The following is a 17,096-nucleotide window of genomic DNA, read 5'->3' as shown; positions in this document are numbered from 1 at the left end:
AGTACACTCATGTCATAAGAGGCCACAGTAAATGATTGATCAAGGGTAAACATGCTCCAACAGTTGGGAAATATATTTTTCGTAATATCACACACATAGGCCTACACAAGCACACCACATCCTGGCCCACTCACTTCCAAAATTCGTAGTACAAAACACACACACAGGTCGTTCCATGAATAGAGCATATTTTGAGAAGTGTAACTTGGTCCAACTAACTTCACCTCATTTTAATGTTCTGTCACAAAGAGCACATGTTCAACTTTACACAAAAAAACATGTTTGGGGGAATGTAAGCGTGTTATGTGCAGCGTGGAGGGGAAATTGATGTGTTAAAACATTTGTAGACTTTATGGGTAACAGGGTTGACGTGATATTATGTTGTACACGCTCAGTCAATCAAAAAACAACATTTAAAGAACTATTTCACTTTGTCAAAGCAACAATAACTAGGGCTTTACAATGATGGTGAAAATGTTTGAGGGCATGCATTTCCATTGTTAGAGCGGTCACTCGACTATTTTGTCAATATAATAGGCAACGTTTGAGCCATGGATAACTGCCTGCATAAAGCGTGTCTGAAGTGGGCGTGTCAACAGAAGTGGGAGGCTCAACAGTGGGTGTATGGAACGCAGATCAGCTAACTGTGCAGATTTATTGTCACGCAAGACTATTTTGCATGGCTCTTCTCCAGGTACGCCGACAGTGGCGGACGAACATCTGAGCCCAAGGTATGCTGACTTCCTGCTCTTGTTCTGGGAAGAGTGGAGGCTGATACACATGGAGCACTCGAAAGGGGAGAGTCCCGTGGTCAAACAGGGAAGAGTGTCCAGTCGTACTCCACCCAGACCAGTTGTCAGCTCCAGGTAGTGGGGTTGGTTGAGACGAGGCATATTAAACTTGTTTCCAGAGCTTGGTTCGCTCACTCCGACTGGCCGTTGGATTGGGGATGGAATCCGGAGGACAGGCTGGCCGACGACCCAATAAGGGTGCAGAACGCCTTCCAGAACCGAGACGAGAACTGAGGACCCCGGACGGAGACCATGTCCACCGGGAGTCCATAGATCCGGAAGACATGCTGCACCATGAGCTGGGGTGTCTCTTTGGCAGAGAGTAGTTTGGGGAGAGGAATGAAATGGGCAGCCTTGGAAAACCAATCCACTACCGTCAGAATGACAGTGTTGCCATCAGACGGAGGGAGCCCAGTGACAAAGTCCAGGGAAATATGGGACCAGGGACAGGTAGTGGGTGAAGAAGGCCAGACGGAGCTTGCTGCAATGTCTTATTCTGAGCACAAACAGTGCATGCGGCGTCAAAGGCAGAGGCGTCAGGAACCATGGGCCACCAGAAATGTTGTCGGAGGAAGGCCAGGGTTCGACGGGAACCCGGATGACAGGTAAGCCTGGAGGAATGAGCCCATTCCATACCTGGGACTGGACTGAATTAAGGACGAACAACCGGTTAGCCGGGCCCCCCCAGGGTCAGGCTGGGAACGTTGTGCCTTACAGACCAGGGTCTCAATATCCCAGCCCACTGAAGCCACAAGGCATGAGGTAGGGAGGATGGTGTCGGGGTCAGAGGGTGTGGCAGCAGAACTGTGTAGGCGAGAGAGGGCGTCAGGTTTGACATTCTTGGACCCTGGGCGGTTGGAAATGGTGACGTTGAATCTGGTGAATAACAGAGCCCACCGGGCCTGCCTGGAGTTAAGGCACTTGGCTGTGCGGAGATGTTCCAAATTCTTATTGTCGGTCCAAACCAAAAATGGATGTTCTGCTCCTTCCAGCCAGTGCCTCCACTCTTCCAGTGCCATCTTGACCATCAGGAGTTCTCGGTCACCTACGTTGTAGCTTCTTTCTGCAGAATTGAGACAATGGGACAGGAAGGCACAGGGATGGAGCTTTTGGTCCTGGGCAGACCGATGGGACAGGATGGCCCCCACTCCAACATCAGAAGCATCGACCTCAACCACAAACTAACGGGATGGGTCCGGATGGACGAGGATTGGGGCTGTAGTGAACCGATGCTTCAGGTCCACAAAGGCTCTGTCAAAAGCTGGGGACCATGTGAACGGCACCTTGGGAGAGGTGAGTACAGAGAAGGGGGCCGCCAGGGTGCTGTAGCCTTGAATGAAACAGCGGTAGAAATTGGCAAAGACCAGGAGAAATTGCAGCTGCACCCTGGATGTAGGTTGGGGGCAATCCACTACTGCTTTCACCTTTTCATGGTCCATCTGGACATTTCCTACAGCTATGACATATCCCAGAAAGGAGATTGTAGAACGGTGGAACTCGCACTCCTCTGCTTTCACAAATAACTATTTCTCCAGGAGGCACTGAAGGACTTGTCGAACATGGAGGACGTGTTCTTGGGCAGAATGGGGGGAAAAAACAGGACATCGTCGAGGTAGACGAACACAAAACGATTTAACATGTCCCGGAGCACATCGTTTACCGGGGCCTGGAAGACACCTGGTGAGACCAAAAGGCATGACCAGGTACTCATCATGTCTACTGGCAGTGTTTAAAGCTGCCTTCCACTCATCTCCTTTGCGTATACGAACCAGGTGGTAGGCATTCCCGAAGGTCCAGCTTGGAAAAGATGTTAGCCCCCTGGAGAGGTTCGAAAACCGAGGAGAGGAGTGGTAGGGGGTAACGATTCTTGATAGTTATGTCATTAAGACCCAGGTAGTCAATGCACAGACGCAGGGTCTTGTCCTTTTCCACAAAGAAAAACCGTGTGCTGGCAGGGGATGCAGAAGAATGGATGCTTCCAGCAGCCAGAGTCCTCAATATGCTACGTCACTTTAAGGCAATGGGAATTAAAGAATGGACTAAAACCCAGGCTTAAACTCGTGGTCCAATCAATACCGGGTTTGTGTTTTTGGAACCAGGAAAATCCCAAAACAGGAACATGGAGGGGGGGGGATAATAATAATACATAAATAAATGAAAGCTTTTTTGACTCAATATGAAACCCGCAGATTAACGGGAACAGTGCTGTGGGTAACTCTTCCAATGGAGCGACCATCCAGTGCTCTAGCGTCCATGGGAACAGAGAGGAGTTGAGTGGGGATACCTAATTCAGAAACTAGGGTAGCATCCATAAAGCTCTCATCTGCCCCAGAGTGACTTAGACTGGTCTCCCCACAGGAGTATCACACAAACAAAGGAGTGCGGATGATGGGAATTAGAGAATTCTTGTACTTACTTAAATAGGTCTCTTAACAGGGCAGGTGGCTATATAATGTCCCACAGCCACACAGTACAGACAACAGTTGGAGCTCACACTGTGAGAACATTCCCTAGGTGACAATTTAGCTCTGCCCAGTTGCATAGGCTCAGGAGTAACCGACTCAGCCGTCGCCGGTGATTCGAGGGAACTCAGGTGGCTTTGGCGCTTCTCGGAAATGCACACTTAGGGGATTTCTGGATTCCTTCGGAGGTGAGCAAGCAGCGGATGGACGAATGTTCTCGAGACCTGACCTCCTTTCACGCTAGCATTCTCGTAGACATCCATCAATCCTAATCGTGAGGGCGATGAGGGAATCGAGGTCCAATGGTAACTCCCGAGCTGCGAGCTTGTCCTTTATTTCCTCGGGCAGTCCGTGAAAGAAGGTATCGAACAGAGCCTCCGAATTCCAGGCACTCTCGGCGGCCAATGTGCGAACATATACTGTGTAGTCTGTCACACTACGGAGCTCTGATGTACCTTCAGTCGTTTCCTCCGCCATGAAATCTTCCAAGTTATGGCAAACGGCGGATTGTTGTTCCCAAACCCCAGGAGAGCGCCCTTCCGGACATTAGCATAATTAGATATGCTATCTTCGATCAATCCAAAGGGAATGAATATGGCTGAAGCTCAAAAATGAGGGAGCACTGGGAAAGAAACGCCAGGCAGGTTCCAGGATCGCCAGAATATCGCTCCGGAGGAGGTAGGCGGGGTTCTCGGAGAGCCGGGGTAGGCTGAACAAACCCTCCACTAGTAGGGAAGTTACTTAGTGGCTGGGAGGTCTCAGATGTGGAATGCTGTCTGCGAGCTAATTCACGGAATTGCTCCGTTAATGCCTTGAACCCCTGGACGTGGCGTTCCGCCAGAGATTGGAACGCCTCCATCAGGTTCTGAAGTAGCTCCTCCTGTTTCTTAATGGTAGCTCCCTGCAGGGAGACAGCGTGACGGAGCTGGTCCAAGTCTGCTGGGTCTGTCATGGCCAGTTCGTTTGATAACGACACATTGGAGGCAGATGGTTTGAGTTCTGATATTTATTATAATCCAAGGCGTAGGCAAAAGGCAGGTCAGGACAGGCCGCAGGCAGCTTCGAGGTCAGGGGCAGGCAGAATGGTCAGGCAGGCGAGAACAGAGTCAGGACAGGCAAAGGTCAGACCCAGGAGGACGAGAAAAACAGAGACTGGGGAAAACCAGGAGCTAGTAGAAAAATGCTGGTTGACTTGGCAAACAAGACGAACTGGCACAGACAGAAAACACAGGTATAAATACACAGAGGATAATGGGGAAGATGGGCGACACCTGGATGGGGGTGGAGACGAGTACAGGTGAAACAGAACAGGATGTGGCAATATGTTGCACTAAAATACTAAATAAGTCATTGCTAACCAGAATAATGTCATACATCGATACAAATGAATGATTCGATCTAGTTGACATTGATAAAGTGGTCGCTGTCATCTCTGCTTCTTTCGCGGTGCAAAGAGGTTTAGGAGAAAATGCAATAACAAAACAAACAACAAACAGAAAGATTTTCTGTGCAAAATGTTCAAATGATATCAGTTTTACCAGTTGTAAGAAAATACAAACCTGTGAAAACGACCCAAAATCATGTTTTTGATAAGATCTCAGTTCCGCTTGGATGCATGCATATTTTATGTGGTTGAAATAACTCGGCGGTTGAAATAGGCTACTATCAGCTTTTATTACTCAGATAAAGATAGCACCTCTACAGACAGACGTGAGCATTTGCATTCTCTCAAGTTGCTGAAAGAAATAAATCACATTTCTCCACTCTTGTTCCCAAGTAAAACATTTGGTGTATCATTTTATCCTGCTGCAAGAAATGTTGATTTCTGCAGGAGGTAATATTAAGGCTATGTGAGAGGTTATAGACCTACAGTGTCCAGATTTCAGTTTCTATTTAACCCGTCCGAAAATTAGCCTACAGTTCCCTTGACGTGGCATAGGTTTATTTGAAGGTCCGTTCGGTGACTCAACATTTTATAGTGCCTCACAACCATCACGTAGGCTATAACAACCTGCACTGCTATCATCCTTTTACCATTACACCAAATCTTTCCAAAACATTACTTTTCTGGCCCTCCCTTCTCTTTTTTTTCAACTCGACATTTCGCAAGTTAACTTGTTCTGCCCGTTCTCAAAAGCATTTGGCGATAAACGTGTTGGCTATTTGGCACGGTATAGTTTGGCCCTAATGCCACATTGCCTAAAATAATGAAATAAGAGGTATTGTTTCTCTTTATTCAACCCGAACTTTATCCAGACAATATTTCATAACCCTAAACCCACCCTCCCCGCTGGCACTGCGGGTTACGAGTCAACCCGCTGTTGATCTACCCACTTGTTTTGCAATGCACACTTTCTGACACACTCCCAAGTATGCAGTTCCCATACTTCCAAGCTTTGGCTATAAAGGCCCAGATTTCTGTAGAGGAGGTATTGTTCCTATGGCACTAAACCTTGTATTTAGCCTATAATATAACTATAATACCATACAATTGGCATTTATCCTACAATCAATACACTAGATATCATTGCGACTAATTAAAACACAGGTCCTTATAGAACACTAAAATCTGATAAAATCTACGTTTGAAGAAAATTACACTTTCTTCGCGTGCACACGTGACATCATTCAATAAGGTCATGCGCACATCTGCGCAGGATTATTGCGGTATCTCTCTATTTGTTTGCAACTTCAGAGAGTTCAGAAATCAGTTTATCAGAGAATGCGTTCTATTTTTGGCGGCTACGTCGACATAATGAGACAGTGAACTGGAACGTGTCCAATTGCGTAAAATAACTACATTTGGATTGACAGTTGATGAAAGTAACGAGGAACAATGGAACAGGTAATGAAATTCGAGATGATCTATTGCTGCCCCTATTGATCTGTTTGCATATCTGTTGGATGTTGTTATCTTTGCTCTTTGCAAGGTCAACTCGCGATTTATCTGAAACTGATTGCACTTGGTTTTCTGTCTGCACAACAAACAGTATTTTAGTATACTATGAAACAACTGAGTTGTACATGTTATCTGTTGTACCATCCATGAACAACTGGTGCCTTATAATAATTATCCTTGTGTTATCCATATAATTAGTTGAACGCACACACTGTTATATGCTGAGGTAGAAACGATTATTACTTTCAAACAATTGTAGCCTGTTTTTAAGCATTGTTAACTAATCACTATAGTGATCTCATTGATCCTAGGAGGGACCAATCAATGTCAAAGCTCTGAGGGCCAAGTTTCAGGAGGAAGCCAGAGCCCAGGCTCAAGCCCAGGACCAACACCGACCTGCCATTGCTGAGAAGCCCAGACGGCTCCCATCCACTGTTCCTGGGGAGCAGGAACAAACCTGTCATCCCCAGGATGGAGCCCTGATGAGCTCCATCCACTCTGCTGTGGAGAACAAACCTGTCATCCCCAGGGTCATCTTCAGGGATGGGACCAGGGTGTCTGGGGGCAAATGGCCTGTCTCCTTCCCTGCACTTGTACTGCAGGCCATCCCACCAAAACCACCAACACCACCACACCAGAACCGTCTCCACAATGGTGCAAGGGACTGCACAGCGACAGCCAAGAAGTCCTTCAAAGACCGCCACCTGCCTCTCGTACTGCCTGGCCTGCCTTTGAAGGAGCAGAAAACCCATTTGCCACCTCATAAAGAGGTCCCGCCTCCAACAAAATGCAAGAAAAAGGGTTTGCTGCTCCACCACCCCTTCAAGTCAACCAAAGTCTCCAAGGTTGGCGGCGAACCTGCAGACGAGCCTGCATATGCTGGTTTGACCACCAACAGACATTCAGGAGCTCCAGTAGAGGGGCTTGTGATGGACAGGAATAAGGCTGAAGATAGGCTGCCACTCCAGATGGAACATTCTAGCACAGAGTGCCCAACCTCCAGCCCAGACATCACCATCACCACTCCGTTAGAAGGCCCAGGTGAAGACTTATCCTCTATGGTTAGTATCTTCAGCACGTTGGAGAAAGGCAAGAAACGGTTCTCACCTAAGCACCTGTTGGTGTACGCCAGGCCCAAGAGCCTGCGTTCCAATGGGGTCCATCTCTCAGACCATAGCTTTACCATGGACAAGGGAGTTCATCTGCCCTCTACAGATTATGAGAGTCATGCCCCAGAACATGACCTTCCAGCCCCTTTGCCTGTCTGTCTCCCGCACCTCCCTTGTGTTTCAGCTCTGCCGTTCAAGATGAATGACTCTTCCCGCAGTAAGTCATCTCAGATTCAGAACAATTTTGTGATGTGGTCATTTTGTATGGTCATTCTCATGTTCTGCTACAATAGTGTTCGAGTTAATGAGGTATGATTGCATAGTTGAGATACAATTGCTCTCTTCATTTTCTTAGGACTAGAGACTGCATCAGAGAAACAGTTTGGCCGGGATAGAGCAGAGCTTCTGCTTGTAAAATCTGATGGACTTCCCCCTCCTCATCCAGCCAGGAAACTTCTACCTGACCGGGGGTCTCTGGGACCTTTGCCGATGAAACCTCCAAGACCTCCAAGGGTAGATCTCAGATGTTACCACCCAACCACAAAACATCACAGAGGTACTTTCACTTCTATTTTCGACCAGTTGTGGTCAATTCCACTGTAAGTGACACTGACTCAGATTTTTCACTTAAACTTAAAGAATGTATGTTGATGTAATGCAATTTACTTCAAAGATCATTTGATGTGTGCTGTTTATTGAGCTTAAGTCAAAGTCTGTTTTGTTGTTTTGCTTGCAGAGTTGACTTCAGCGGTTGAACCTGAGACATGTGAGGATCCACACTCTGAGCCTCCATCCATTGCTAATCCTGAACTGGTTGTTCCAGAGTTTCCAGACTTTGAGTTGAATTCAGAACTGGAAACTGCAGAAGGCAATGCATTTGACCTTGCAGCTCTAGAACTAGAAGCTACAGAATTTGGAACCCCTGAATATCCAGTAGATCTAGACTTGGGGGTTCCAGATTTTCTATCCCCTGAATGCGAGTTACCATCTTGTGAGCCTCCAAAAATTCCCAGCTTTGACCAACGAGCCCTGACCCTCAGCAGTCATCATGATCTAGTTATTTCAGAGTTCTTGGCTCAAACATGGGAGTTTCCAGCTTCAGTTCTAAAACCTCAAGTTGTTTCTGAGCTATCTGCTGAAATGGTGCCTGTTGAACCCTCATTCACAGAGGACACTGACCATGACTCCGCTTCGGTTGAATTTCCTCATTCAGGACTGACGTTGAGGTGAACTGCTTGAAAACTATCTTATTTTTGCAAAATACTATAGTCTGCTGAAGTGTCTCACCAGGGATTGTGTGGGGACAGAAACTACTGAGTATTTGGTGTAGTGAACTTAAGTTTAGCTCTGGGAAGTCCGTTACTCCTCTTTACACCTAACCTCTGAAATGTCCTCTCTTCTAGTGTCTGTCAACAGGAGAACTATTATGAAACCTGTGATAATGTGTATGAAGTTGTTGAGAACACTGTCAGTCAAAACTCACACAAACGTAAAGGCCCACCAAAGAGTAAGACACTACATATGTTTAATTTATTTAATTGAGAGCCCATATCATTATACCAGTATCTATAACATTTAGCCATTTTTTTGATGAGCTATTTACCCTTTGTCAAGGCCTACTCTAATTCAAAGAGGGTGTGTTTATGATTTGTTCCAAACGTTATGTTTTTCAAATTCTCTTCTAGATCCTTATGGGGACCCCCATCCAGTGGTAAGTGACACAATTTTACTGCAGAGTTTATTTCGGTAACTGAATGGTTGGTGCTGTTGTGTATAAAAAAATGTTTCTTTGTTTTCTGTTTGTATCTGAAGAAGGAGGAGCCTCGAATGCACATATGGCCCCGGAATCCATGGTATGTCGGCTCTAAACGATGGCCCAATTATTCAAATATTGTAGTTGTTGCACAGGCAAATTAACCATAAGTAAGCCAAAAAGAGATTGTATTTGAAAATACCAATTTCATACCTTAGTTACATTGATACACAATGACGCATCTCTTTTTATTTGTGGGTATACTTGGGAACAAATTTCCTTCACAATAATTTTAGCTGAATTCCTGGTGATTTAAAAAAATATATATATTCTCTTTTTTTTTGTGAGTTTACTTAACTTTGGGGGCCAAATCGCTAGTGGGTTGATTTTTGCCAAATCACTAGCGGGCCTGTTGCTGACCCCTGGTGTACATCCCCTCCATATGTATTTGGACAGTGAAGCAACCTTTTTGGGGGGGGGGGGGCTCTATACTCCAGCATTTAAAACATACACATGTTTTAAATGCTGCAGCTAACCGATCGCTGCAGCTGTACATAGTCCATCTGTAAATAGCCCACCCAATCTACCTACCTCATCCCCATATTGTTTTTATTTACTTTGCTGCTCTTTTGCACACCAGTATCACTACTTGCACACCATCATCTGCTCATCTATCACTCCAGTGTTAATCTGCTAAATTGTAATTACTTTGCTACTATGGCCTATTTATTGCCACACCTCCTCATGCCATTTGCACACACTGTATATAGACTTTCTTTTTTTCTATTGTGTTATTGACTGTACGCTTGTTTATTCCATGTAACTCTGTTGTTTCTGTCGCACTGCTTTGCTTTATCTTGGTCAGGTCGCAGTTGTAAATGAGAACTTGTTCTCAACTAGCTTACCTGGTTAAATAAAGGTGAAATATTTTTTAAGAATATGGAGGATCATGAGTAAGTTGTGAAAAGGTTATGGAGGCACAAAGATCATAATGCCCATAAAATCCTAAACTCCCCTCCCCATTATTGGTAATGGTTAGAGGTTCGCATGATTTGTTGTAACCTTCTCACACATCAGACATTATTCATGATTTTTCTTAATTTAGGAGTGTTTAGAATCATCCCATCTACTCACTTGTAAAGAAAGTTGTTGGTCATCGCCGTTCAGTTATTATTGGGCAAAATATAACACAACCAACACAAACTGAAAATGCATCAATGAGTTTGTAGTCACAAACTTGATGTAATATTGGTCCAAACATTAAACCTTTGACTACTTTAACACCATATAAGTGAATTTGTACAAATACTTATGACACCTTCAAATGGGGGAACTAGATACATAAAGTGCTTTAATTTCGAAATGGTAAAACAGATGTATGAAAACACCCTCAAATAAAAGGTGACATTCTGTACTGTCGCCTCATAGGAAACTTCATCTAAAAGTATAGAGCCACATTAAAATGTTGGCTTCACTGTCCAAATGCATCTGGAGGAGAGTGTACATCATGTGCACAGGTGTTTTTGTCATCTCATGTCTCACTGTTGCTTCAATTAAAGGGATTCATCAATACCTCTAATATTTGGTTCCACTTCATAGCATGTTGTCAGTTAGATTCATGTTAATAGAATAATTATATATTGTTCTCAGTAAGGAAAAACAGAGCCCTGAGAACCACGAGGACAAAGATCAGAAGAAGAGGGAGAAGCACCGCCTCGAGAAGGAGAAGAAAGAGCAAAAGGAGAGAGAGAAAAAGGAGAATGAAATGAAGAAAAAATTCAAAGTAATTCTGAGCTTGTCACATGTAGCCTTACTGAGAAATTATCTTACTAGCTATCAGTTTAAAAGTTGCTGTGTCATGGGTATCAGGCTCATAGGTCAGTCTTGTTTTGGTATTTTGAGGGTCCAGCTTTATTTTCCCATAGATCAACACGTTGACAAAACAATATTTCAACAAGCCATCTACCATGTTGACCTAAAATGTTCCAGGATAATAGCATTCAAATTTGCATTCCAACTACTCAATTGTGAAATTTGAACTTTTGGATCCAATATGGCACCCATTAACATTCCCAAAACACTCCACACCAAACAAAGTTTGCCAAACTATGGCTGTGGTTACTGTGTAATGTCTGTGTTCAGGTGACAGGCCAGGAGGAGGCGATGTACCATGCCAGGGTGACAGTGGCCAGTAAAGTGCGTAAGAATGACCTGCCAGTGAAGAGTGGTGACACGGTTAGCATCATCCGAACCACCAACTGCCCCAAAGGAAAATGGCTGGCCCGTGACGCCAACCACAAATGTGAGTTTATCAATGTTGTGTTTAATGGCCTTGGGGGTCAGAAAGAGTCTCAGAGTAGGAGTTCTGAATTTTTTTATAAATACATTTTTTAAGAAGAATACAAAAATGAGGGAATGCTGATATAACATTAGAATTAGTTTTTCCCTTAAGGTCATCAGAGTAGATGCTTTTTGAATATGTCACAGGTCAGGAAAAACTCTGGCTAAACTGTGGCCCAAGTTATTATCAAGCTTCAATTCTTCACTGCTCTGTTGCTGAGTGTTTTTCCCTGTTTGATTGTTGACTTTTCCAGATGGCTATATCTCTGTAATGAATGTGGAGCTGAATATCAAAGAGATGCTGGAGCTCGGGAAGAAGGCTCAGGCTGCTGGCCGAGGAGGCACAGAGGGAGATACCATCAGCATTGGGAGCAGGTACACAACAGAATGCAACAGTCTATTGTTCAGTACTATACATCAATTCCAAACATATTTTGTTGTACAGATAAATATTCACTGTTCTTAGGAATAAATAAAAAAAGGGAATGCAAAATGAACATTTAAGCATGTTGCCATAATCAGGGTATTTGTATATTTTATTTACTCACTCCCTTTGGGTCCGTGCCCTTCCTATTCTGTCTCCATTCTATTTTACAGATCATCTAATCATCATCCCATGCTACACAGCAGCTGTAAGTCATCTTCAACATGCTTACAGCCAGTTCTGTGTAAAAACTGCATGATTGATAATCAACTGACACATTGATAAAGTATCGTCTGAGGCACGTTGAAAAATCTGCCTACATCTACAGAGGCTTGGAGTTCTGCAGAAGCACACCTGATTGATATAACCCAGAGTATTTTTATCAGTTGGCTTTATGATAGTAAAGGAATTCCATGCATTTTAGGCAGCAGGCCTGCAGTGTGGTGTTGTGCCAAAGCCCTTCCCATTGGCTATGGTGGTTTTGGTGGTTTTGCAGCCTATCATGCTCTCTCTCTCAGTCACAGATGACGATGAGGAGTGGACATTAGACGAAGATACCCTGTCCCCCTACATGGAGAACCGGTGAGACTTTCTACACTGTTTGGGAAGCAGTCAAGCAAATCCCATTTGTATTTGTAAAGCCCTTTTTTTTAATTGTCAAGTGCTTAACAGCAGTGGTTCTTCATTGATTTTGCCTCGGGATGTGTGTGATACATATATATGTGTGTGTGTGTGTGTGTGTGTGTGTGTGTGTGTACACACACAACATTTTTGTCAAAATGCAATCTGGAAAACAATTGACATTCAAATATGGCATTCAATGTAGCAATTAAATGGCCAGAGAAGAACATTTCCACCTTTTTTTTTCATTGTCAATAATTCCATTTTGCCCATATTCTTGTAAAATAATGTTAGTAAGCTCACTTGTTTGACTACAAAATCAACCAAATCCACTAAATAGTGCTGCTAATAACTTGTATATTGAAAATACTGTGATTTGAAGAAACCTTTCTCAGAGATTTAAATGACTTTCTACCTGGTCTTTGTCATTTTAAATTCAGGCGAGTATTTTATTCATCCCCCCCCCCAAAAAAAAAATTCACACACTAAAATAACTGCTGTAGGGCCTGCCGAGTGGCTCAGTGGTCTAAGGCACTGCATCGTAGTGTTAGCTGTACCACTAGAGATCCTGGTTCCAGTCCAGGCTCTGTCGCAGCCGGCCGCGACTGGAAGACCCATGGGGCGGCGCACTGTTTGCCCAGCATCGTCCGTGTTAGGGGAGGGTTTGGCCGGCAAGGATGTTCCTGTCCCATCGCACATTAGCAATTAGTGTTTACTCCGACACATTGGTGTGGCTGGCTTCGGGGTTAAGCAGGCGTTGTCAAGAAGCAGTGCGGCTTGGCTGGTTTGTTTCGGAGGATGCACGGCTCTCAACCTTTGCCTGGGACAAGACTGTAACTACCAATTGGATACTACAAAATTGGGGAGGGAAAAAAAACTCCTGCGACCCCACCAGTTAAATCGCTGCTTTACAGTTCACATTTGATTCGGCTCAACCATGTTATCTCCACAGAATTTTTGTATAGATAATTGATGAAAAACTTTTGAAGACTCCAATGTACTGTGTATATAAATTAAATAATAAGTTTGTTTTTCTAGGAAAAGCTGAGCGAAGGACTGATATATTTAATCTGTTTTCTTATGTATTCTTTAGCGTTCACAATCGGACTGTCTCAATGCCTGATATGCGTGAGTAGGATTTTATATGGTATATATCTATATCTTTGAAGTTATAGATTCAATTTTTGTTTGACGTCTGGATTAGAGAGTGTACCTCAGGTCTTCATTCTACTGCCCATATACTTATGGCAGACCATTTCAATCACGCCTTCAAAGACGACCATAAAATGACCCTCTCCCCCCATTTCTACTACCCCCTTCACCCTCTTTTCATCCCTCTCTCTCCTGTCCCCTCTCACTGGCAGTCTGCAGCCATGCTAGTGCCCACCACACCCTTAGTGATGGCAGCATAGAGGACCGCCACACACAGTAAGGCTCTACTTTGTCTTTACTGTGATGCCAAATTCAAATGTTATTTAATGTATCACAAAGTTCCCCTAACTTAGTAGTTAACGGTTTCTGTCTTCAGAACCAGACATGAGGCTCTTCAGAAGTTAGCCATCTTCTTTCAGAACAACAAATCTGGCATCAGTGACACAGCAGAAGACCGAGTGCCAACCCCTACAAAGTACAGTACAGTATTTACAAATTGCATTACAAATCCTCACTGCCATCTTTCTATTCCATTATTCTAATTTTAAAACTCTTTCGCTTTGTCTTCTGAAGTGCTGAAGCGCCAAGTAAGTAGCTGGATACTGACTTCTCTATGGCTGGGTTTGCTATCGCCTCGCATGTCACTGTCATTGATTGTGGTGAGTTTGAAAAGTAAACTCTCACTCCAGCCAATGTTTGTGGGACTTTATGTTTATGTCCATCTGCAGGCTTCCTATGTGTTGTGGAGCCTCCATACTCGTAAGTGAAGATTGTGTGTGTGTGTATATTTCATGCATTATCCTCATTGGTCTTAATAGCCCTTGAGGTAGTAGTCTAGCTTGGACCAAAATGTATGTACCTGTTTTCTATGGCAGAGACCAGGAAGTGGTTTTTGCAGATTTTGAACTACTTCCCCCTCCAGTTCTATATGCAGATTTCCTGTGACAGGTCAGTACAGACTAACACTAATGGCACAGGGGTTTTCCCTGGTCAGATCATTATGGCCAGGAAAAACTGCACTGGTCCTAAATTCTGAGCATTAACAAACTATTTCTCTGCTCTCTAGCTTCACTGACTGAGAGAACTAAAGGGGAGCACAACAGTTTCTTCTCCCATGATTGGCTGAGTAACCTGACCGTTACTGATGCAGGCAGCCAGCTGACCAACCCCACACCTATCACTCTGCCTTGGGCCTGGAGAACATACCATGAACTCCAGATGAACCACTGTCGTTCTAGATCTACCGTTTAGATCCAGATGAACCACAGTCATTATAGATGTATAAAACTAGCTCGATAAACCATTGTCATATCTCAGATCTGTAGGATTAAAAGCATAGAAATAAAATTAATAGAACTGTCTGTATTATATTTGAATGGGGATGTCCATTCTATTGATATGCCTTTAATCATATCCAATTGCTGAAATCCGATAACTTTTGAAAACTGGGCCCTGAATATCAAGTAGCCTCTAGGGTTTTTCCCAAGGGGGGGGGGTGTATTATTATTAGTGAAGTATGTTTGACCTGATGCCTTTATTTCTCTCGATCACATTTGTTTTGATAGTTGTGTGGCTGCTTAATGCTTTATCCATTGCATGTGTACTGTTATACAATTGTTTTTGTTCTTGTTGCCTTTGACTATGAACACTAAGTAATTCACTTATTTCTGTTCATTGATCATTTTGGCACTACTGAATGGGAAACGATGAAGTAGGTCCTCAAGTCTGCACTTTCCATAACACAATGGTGAAATGGTGCATTGTTTTGGGTACAATGCCTTGGTCAAGAGTATGTATCATTATTTTTTGGCTCTTCACACTTGTTTTGGTCTGTTTGTTCAAAATATCTGATTATGATGTCCAATGTATCACCTTTATGTAAAGCATCAAATAAATGGTCATATATTCTAACAGAGTAACACTTTTTTTCAGAAGAGGGCACACTACACTGTTGCAGAAACTGACCGATAAAACTTAAAATCAACTGAGTGACTTCACTTCTCACAATGTATCCAATCCAAATAATGGTAACAATGGCTGTACTGAATTTAAAGATGATAGTTGAAGTAAGGCAGCTGCTTTCAGCCAGTTGAAGATTATAAAGAGAAAAACCCCTGGTTTGTTAGACACTGGCCAGAGTTTCTGACCGGGCTGGGGTAGTTGCCGTTAGTGATGGGTCGTTCGCGAAGAGCCAACTCCATACCAGAAGAGCCGAATCTATATATTTAAAAAAATTAAGATCTGAATAATCAAAAGATTTAAATTAATATAATGAAATGAAAAAAGAAAGAAAATAGCCCTAAATGCTCAAATGCACATTCGCTCTGTCTGCTCAGACTAACAGCCTCACCTGTTCCTGTCAACCAAAGATGTGTGAGGGAGGGCCGAGCCAACTCACTCAGTCACACACTTAGCAGCTGATGAGAGAGAGGAAGGACAGCTGTGAAAACAGCTGGAAAATGAGTCTGAATCACAGTAGCATTTGGATGCATTTTAATAATGTAGACAATGTTAGAGCACAAAACAAAATCTCATATAAAGCCGGTTCTACGCACAACCTACACCGGCATATGTGAACTGTGCACCCAACTGTGAAGCTAGCTGGAGCGGAGCTTTGAGAAACTAGCGGGCCTGCTAGTGATAGTGGTGGAGCCAGCACCTCCACATGTGGAGATGTATCCACTTCGTCAAGCAGGCCTGCTCCATGACCCACAGCATTGTAGTCTTCTATGGGCCAGTTTATGCCAAAGTCTATGTCTGTAGGAAAACAAGGCCATATTGATATTGCACTGGCTAAAATGATCACTACCGATTTCCAGCCATTTTCGATCGTGGAGGACAGCTGTTTTTAGAAATTATAGCAATAGTCTAAATCCAATGTACACAATTCCAAGCAGGAACATCCTTTCAAAATCACTTCTTCCACAACTGTACAAGAGCACAGGCTTCAGTGTGGGAAAGAGTCCAAAAAGCTACTGCAGTTTGTCTTACCACTGACTGCTGGACATCAAGAATAACCACTTCTTACATGTCAGTTACATGTCACTTCATTGAAGATTTTACGATGTCTAGCTGACTGCTTTGAGTTCAGTGACAGAAAACCTCAGAGACCTTGGCAGAGGAACTGTTGAGTGGCCAGAGAATGGCACGTAGATGAAAAAGTGGTCTGTTGTGTTAGCAACAATGCAGCTAACATAACCAAAGCCATGAACATGTTTAAATGGACCCATCATCCATGTCTTGCCCACACAATCAACCTGATTGTAGGAGATGTTCTGAAGGAGATGAAGCCCACTGTGGACAAAGTGAAATCAGCTGTGGAATACTTCCACAGGAGCACAGTAGGTGCTGAAAACCTAAAGTCTACACAACGCCAGATGGGGATGCCTGAGCTGAGGCCTAAACAAGACTGCACTACAAGGTGGAATTCAACATTTTATATGTTGAAGCGGTTTCTTGAGTCAAAGGATGCTATAATCTCTACCCTGGCCATTGTCAATGCACCTGTTGATGCTCTGACCCAAGAGGAATGGCAGGTGGTGGAG

At 43.8% G+C, this 17,096-nt stretch overlaps 1 protein-coding gene across 3 annotated transcripts; it reads left to right on the top strand.

Moving 5' to 3' along the window:
* The first annotated feature begins 5,846 nt into the window (after positions 1 to 5,846).
* On the top strand, positions 5,847 to 15,456 carry si:ch211-188c16.1 (uncharacterized protein LOC562677 homolog). 3 transcript variants are annotated; one of them, XM_029643004.2, is made up of 19 exons: positions 5,847 to 6,098; positions 6,464 to 7,478; positions 7,707 to 7,817; positions 7,998 to 8,487; positions 8,665 to 8,768; positions 8,947 to 8,972; positions 9,074 to 9,114; positions 10,665 to 10,797; positions 11,157 to 11,316; positions 11,609 to 11,729; positions 11,952 to 11,986; positions 12,297 to 12,360; positions 13,493 to 13,527; positions 13,764 to 13,827; positions 13,928 to 14,026; positions 14,125 to 14,138; positions 14,280 to 14,310; positions 14,427 to 14,499; positions 14,618 to 15,456. In XM_029643004.2, exons 1-18 carry the CDS (start codon positions 6,090 to 6,092, stop codon positions 14,494 to 14,496), a joined length of 2,622 nt encoding a protein of 873 aa, XP_029498864.1. In that variant the 5' UTR covers positions 5,847 to 6,089; the 3' UTR covers positions 14,497 to 14,499; positions 14,618 to 15,456. The 3 variants fall into 3 exon arrangements, with proteins under 3 accessions (XP_029498864.1, XP_029498861.1, XP_029498862.1); XM_029643001.2 differs by having other exon boundaries at positions 5,849 to 6,098; positions 7,617 to 7,817; XM_029643002.2 differs by lacking the exon at positions 14,125 to 14,138 and having other exon boundaries at positions 5,850 to 6,098; positions 7,617 to 7,817.
* The last annotated feature ends 1,640 nt before the right edge of the window (positions 15,457 to 17,096 follow it).

This window comes from Oncorhynchus nerka, linkage group LG9b (assembly GCF_034236695.1).
Source record: "Oncorhynchus nerka isolate Pitt River linkage group LG9b, Oner_Uvic_2.0, whole genome shotgun sequence".
NCBI lineage: Eukaryota > Metazoa > Chordata > Actinopteri > Salmoniformes > Salmonidae > Oncorhynchus > Oncorhynchus nerka.
This window is presented reverse-complemented; position numbering and strand designations above follow the sequence as displayed.

Excerpts from the sequence above, each read along its gene's own strand:
- si:ch211-188c16.1 (XM_029643001.2), top strand. Across the intron at positions 7,818-7,997 it reads AACCACAAAACATCACAGAG|AGTTGACTTCAGCGGTTGAA; the intron begins GTACTTTCACTT and ends TTTTGCTTGCAG. Across the intron at positions 8,488-8,664 it reads CATTCAGGACTGACGTTGAG|TGTCTGTCAACAGGAGAACT; the intron begins GTGAACTGCTTG and ends CCTCTCTTCTAG.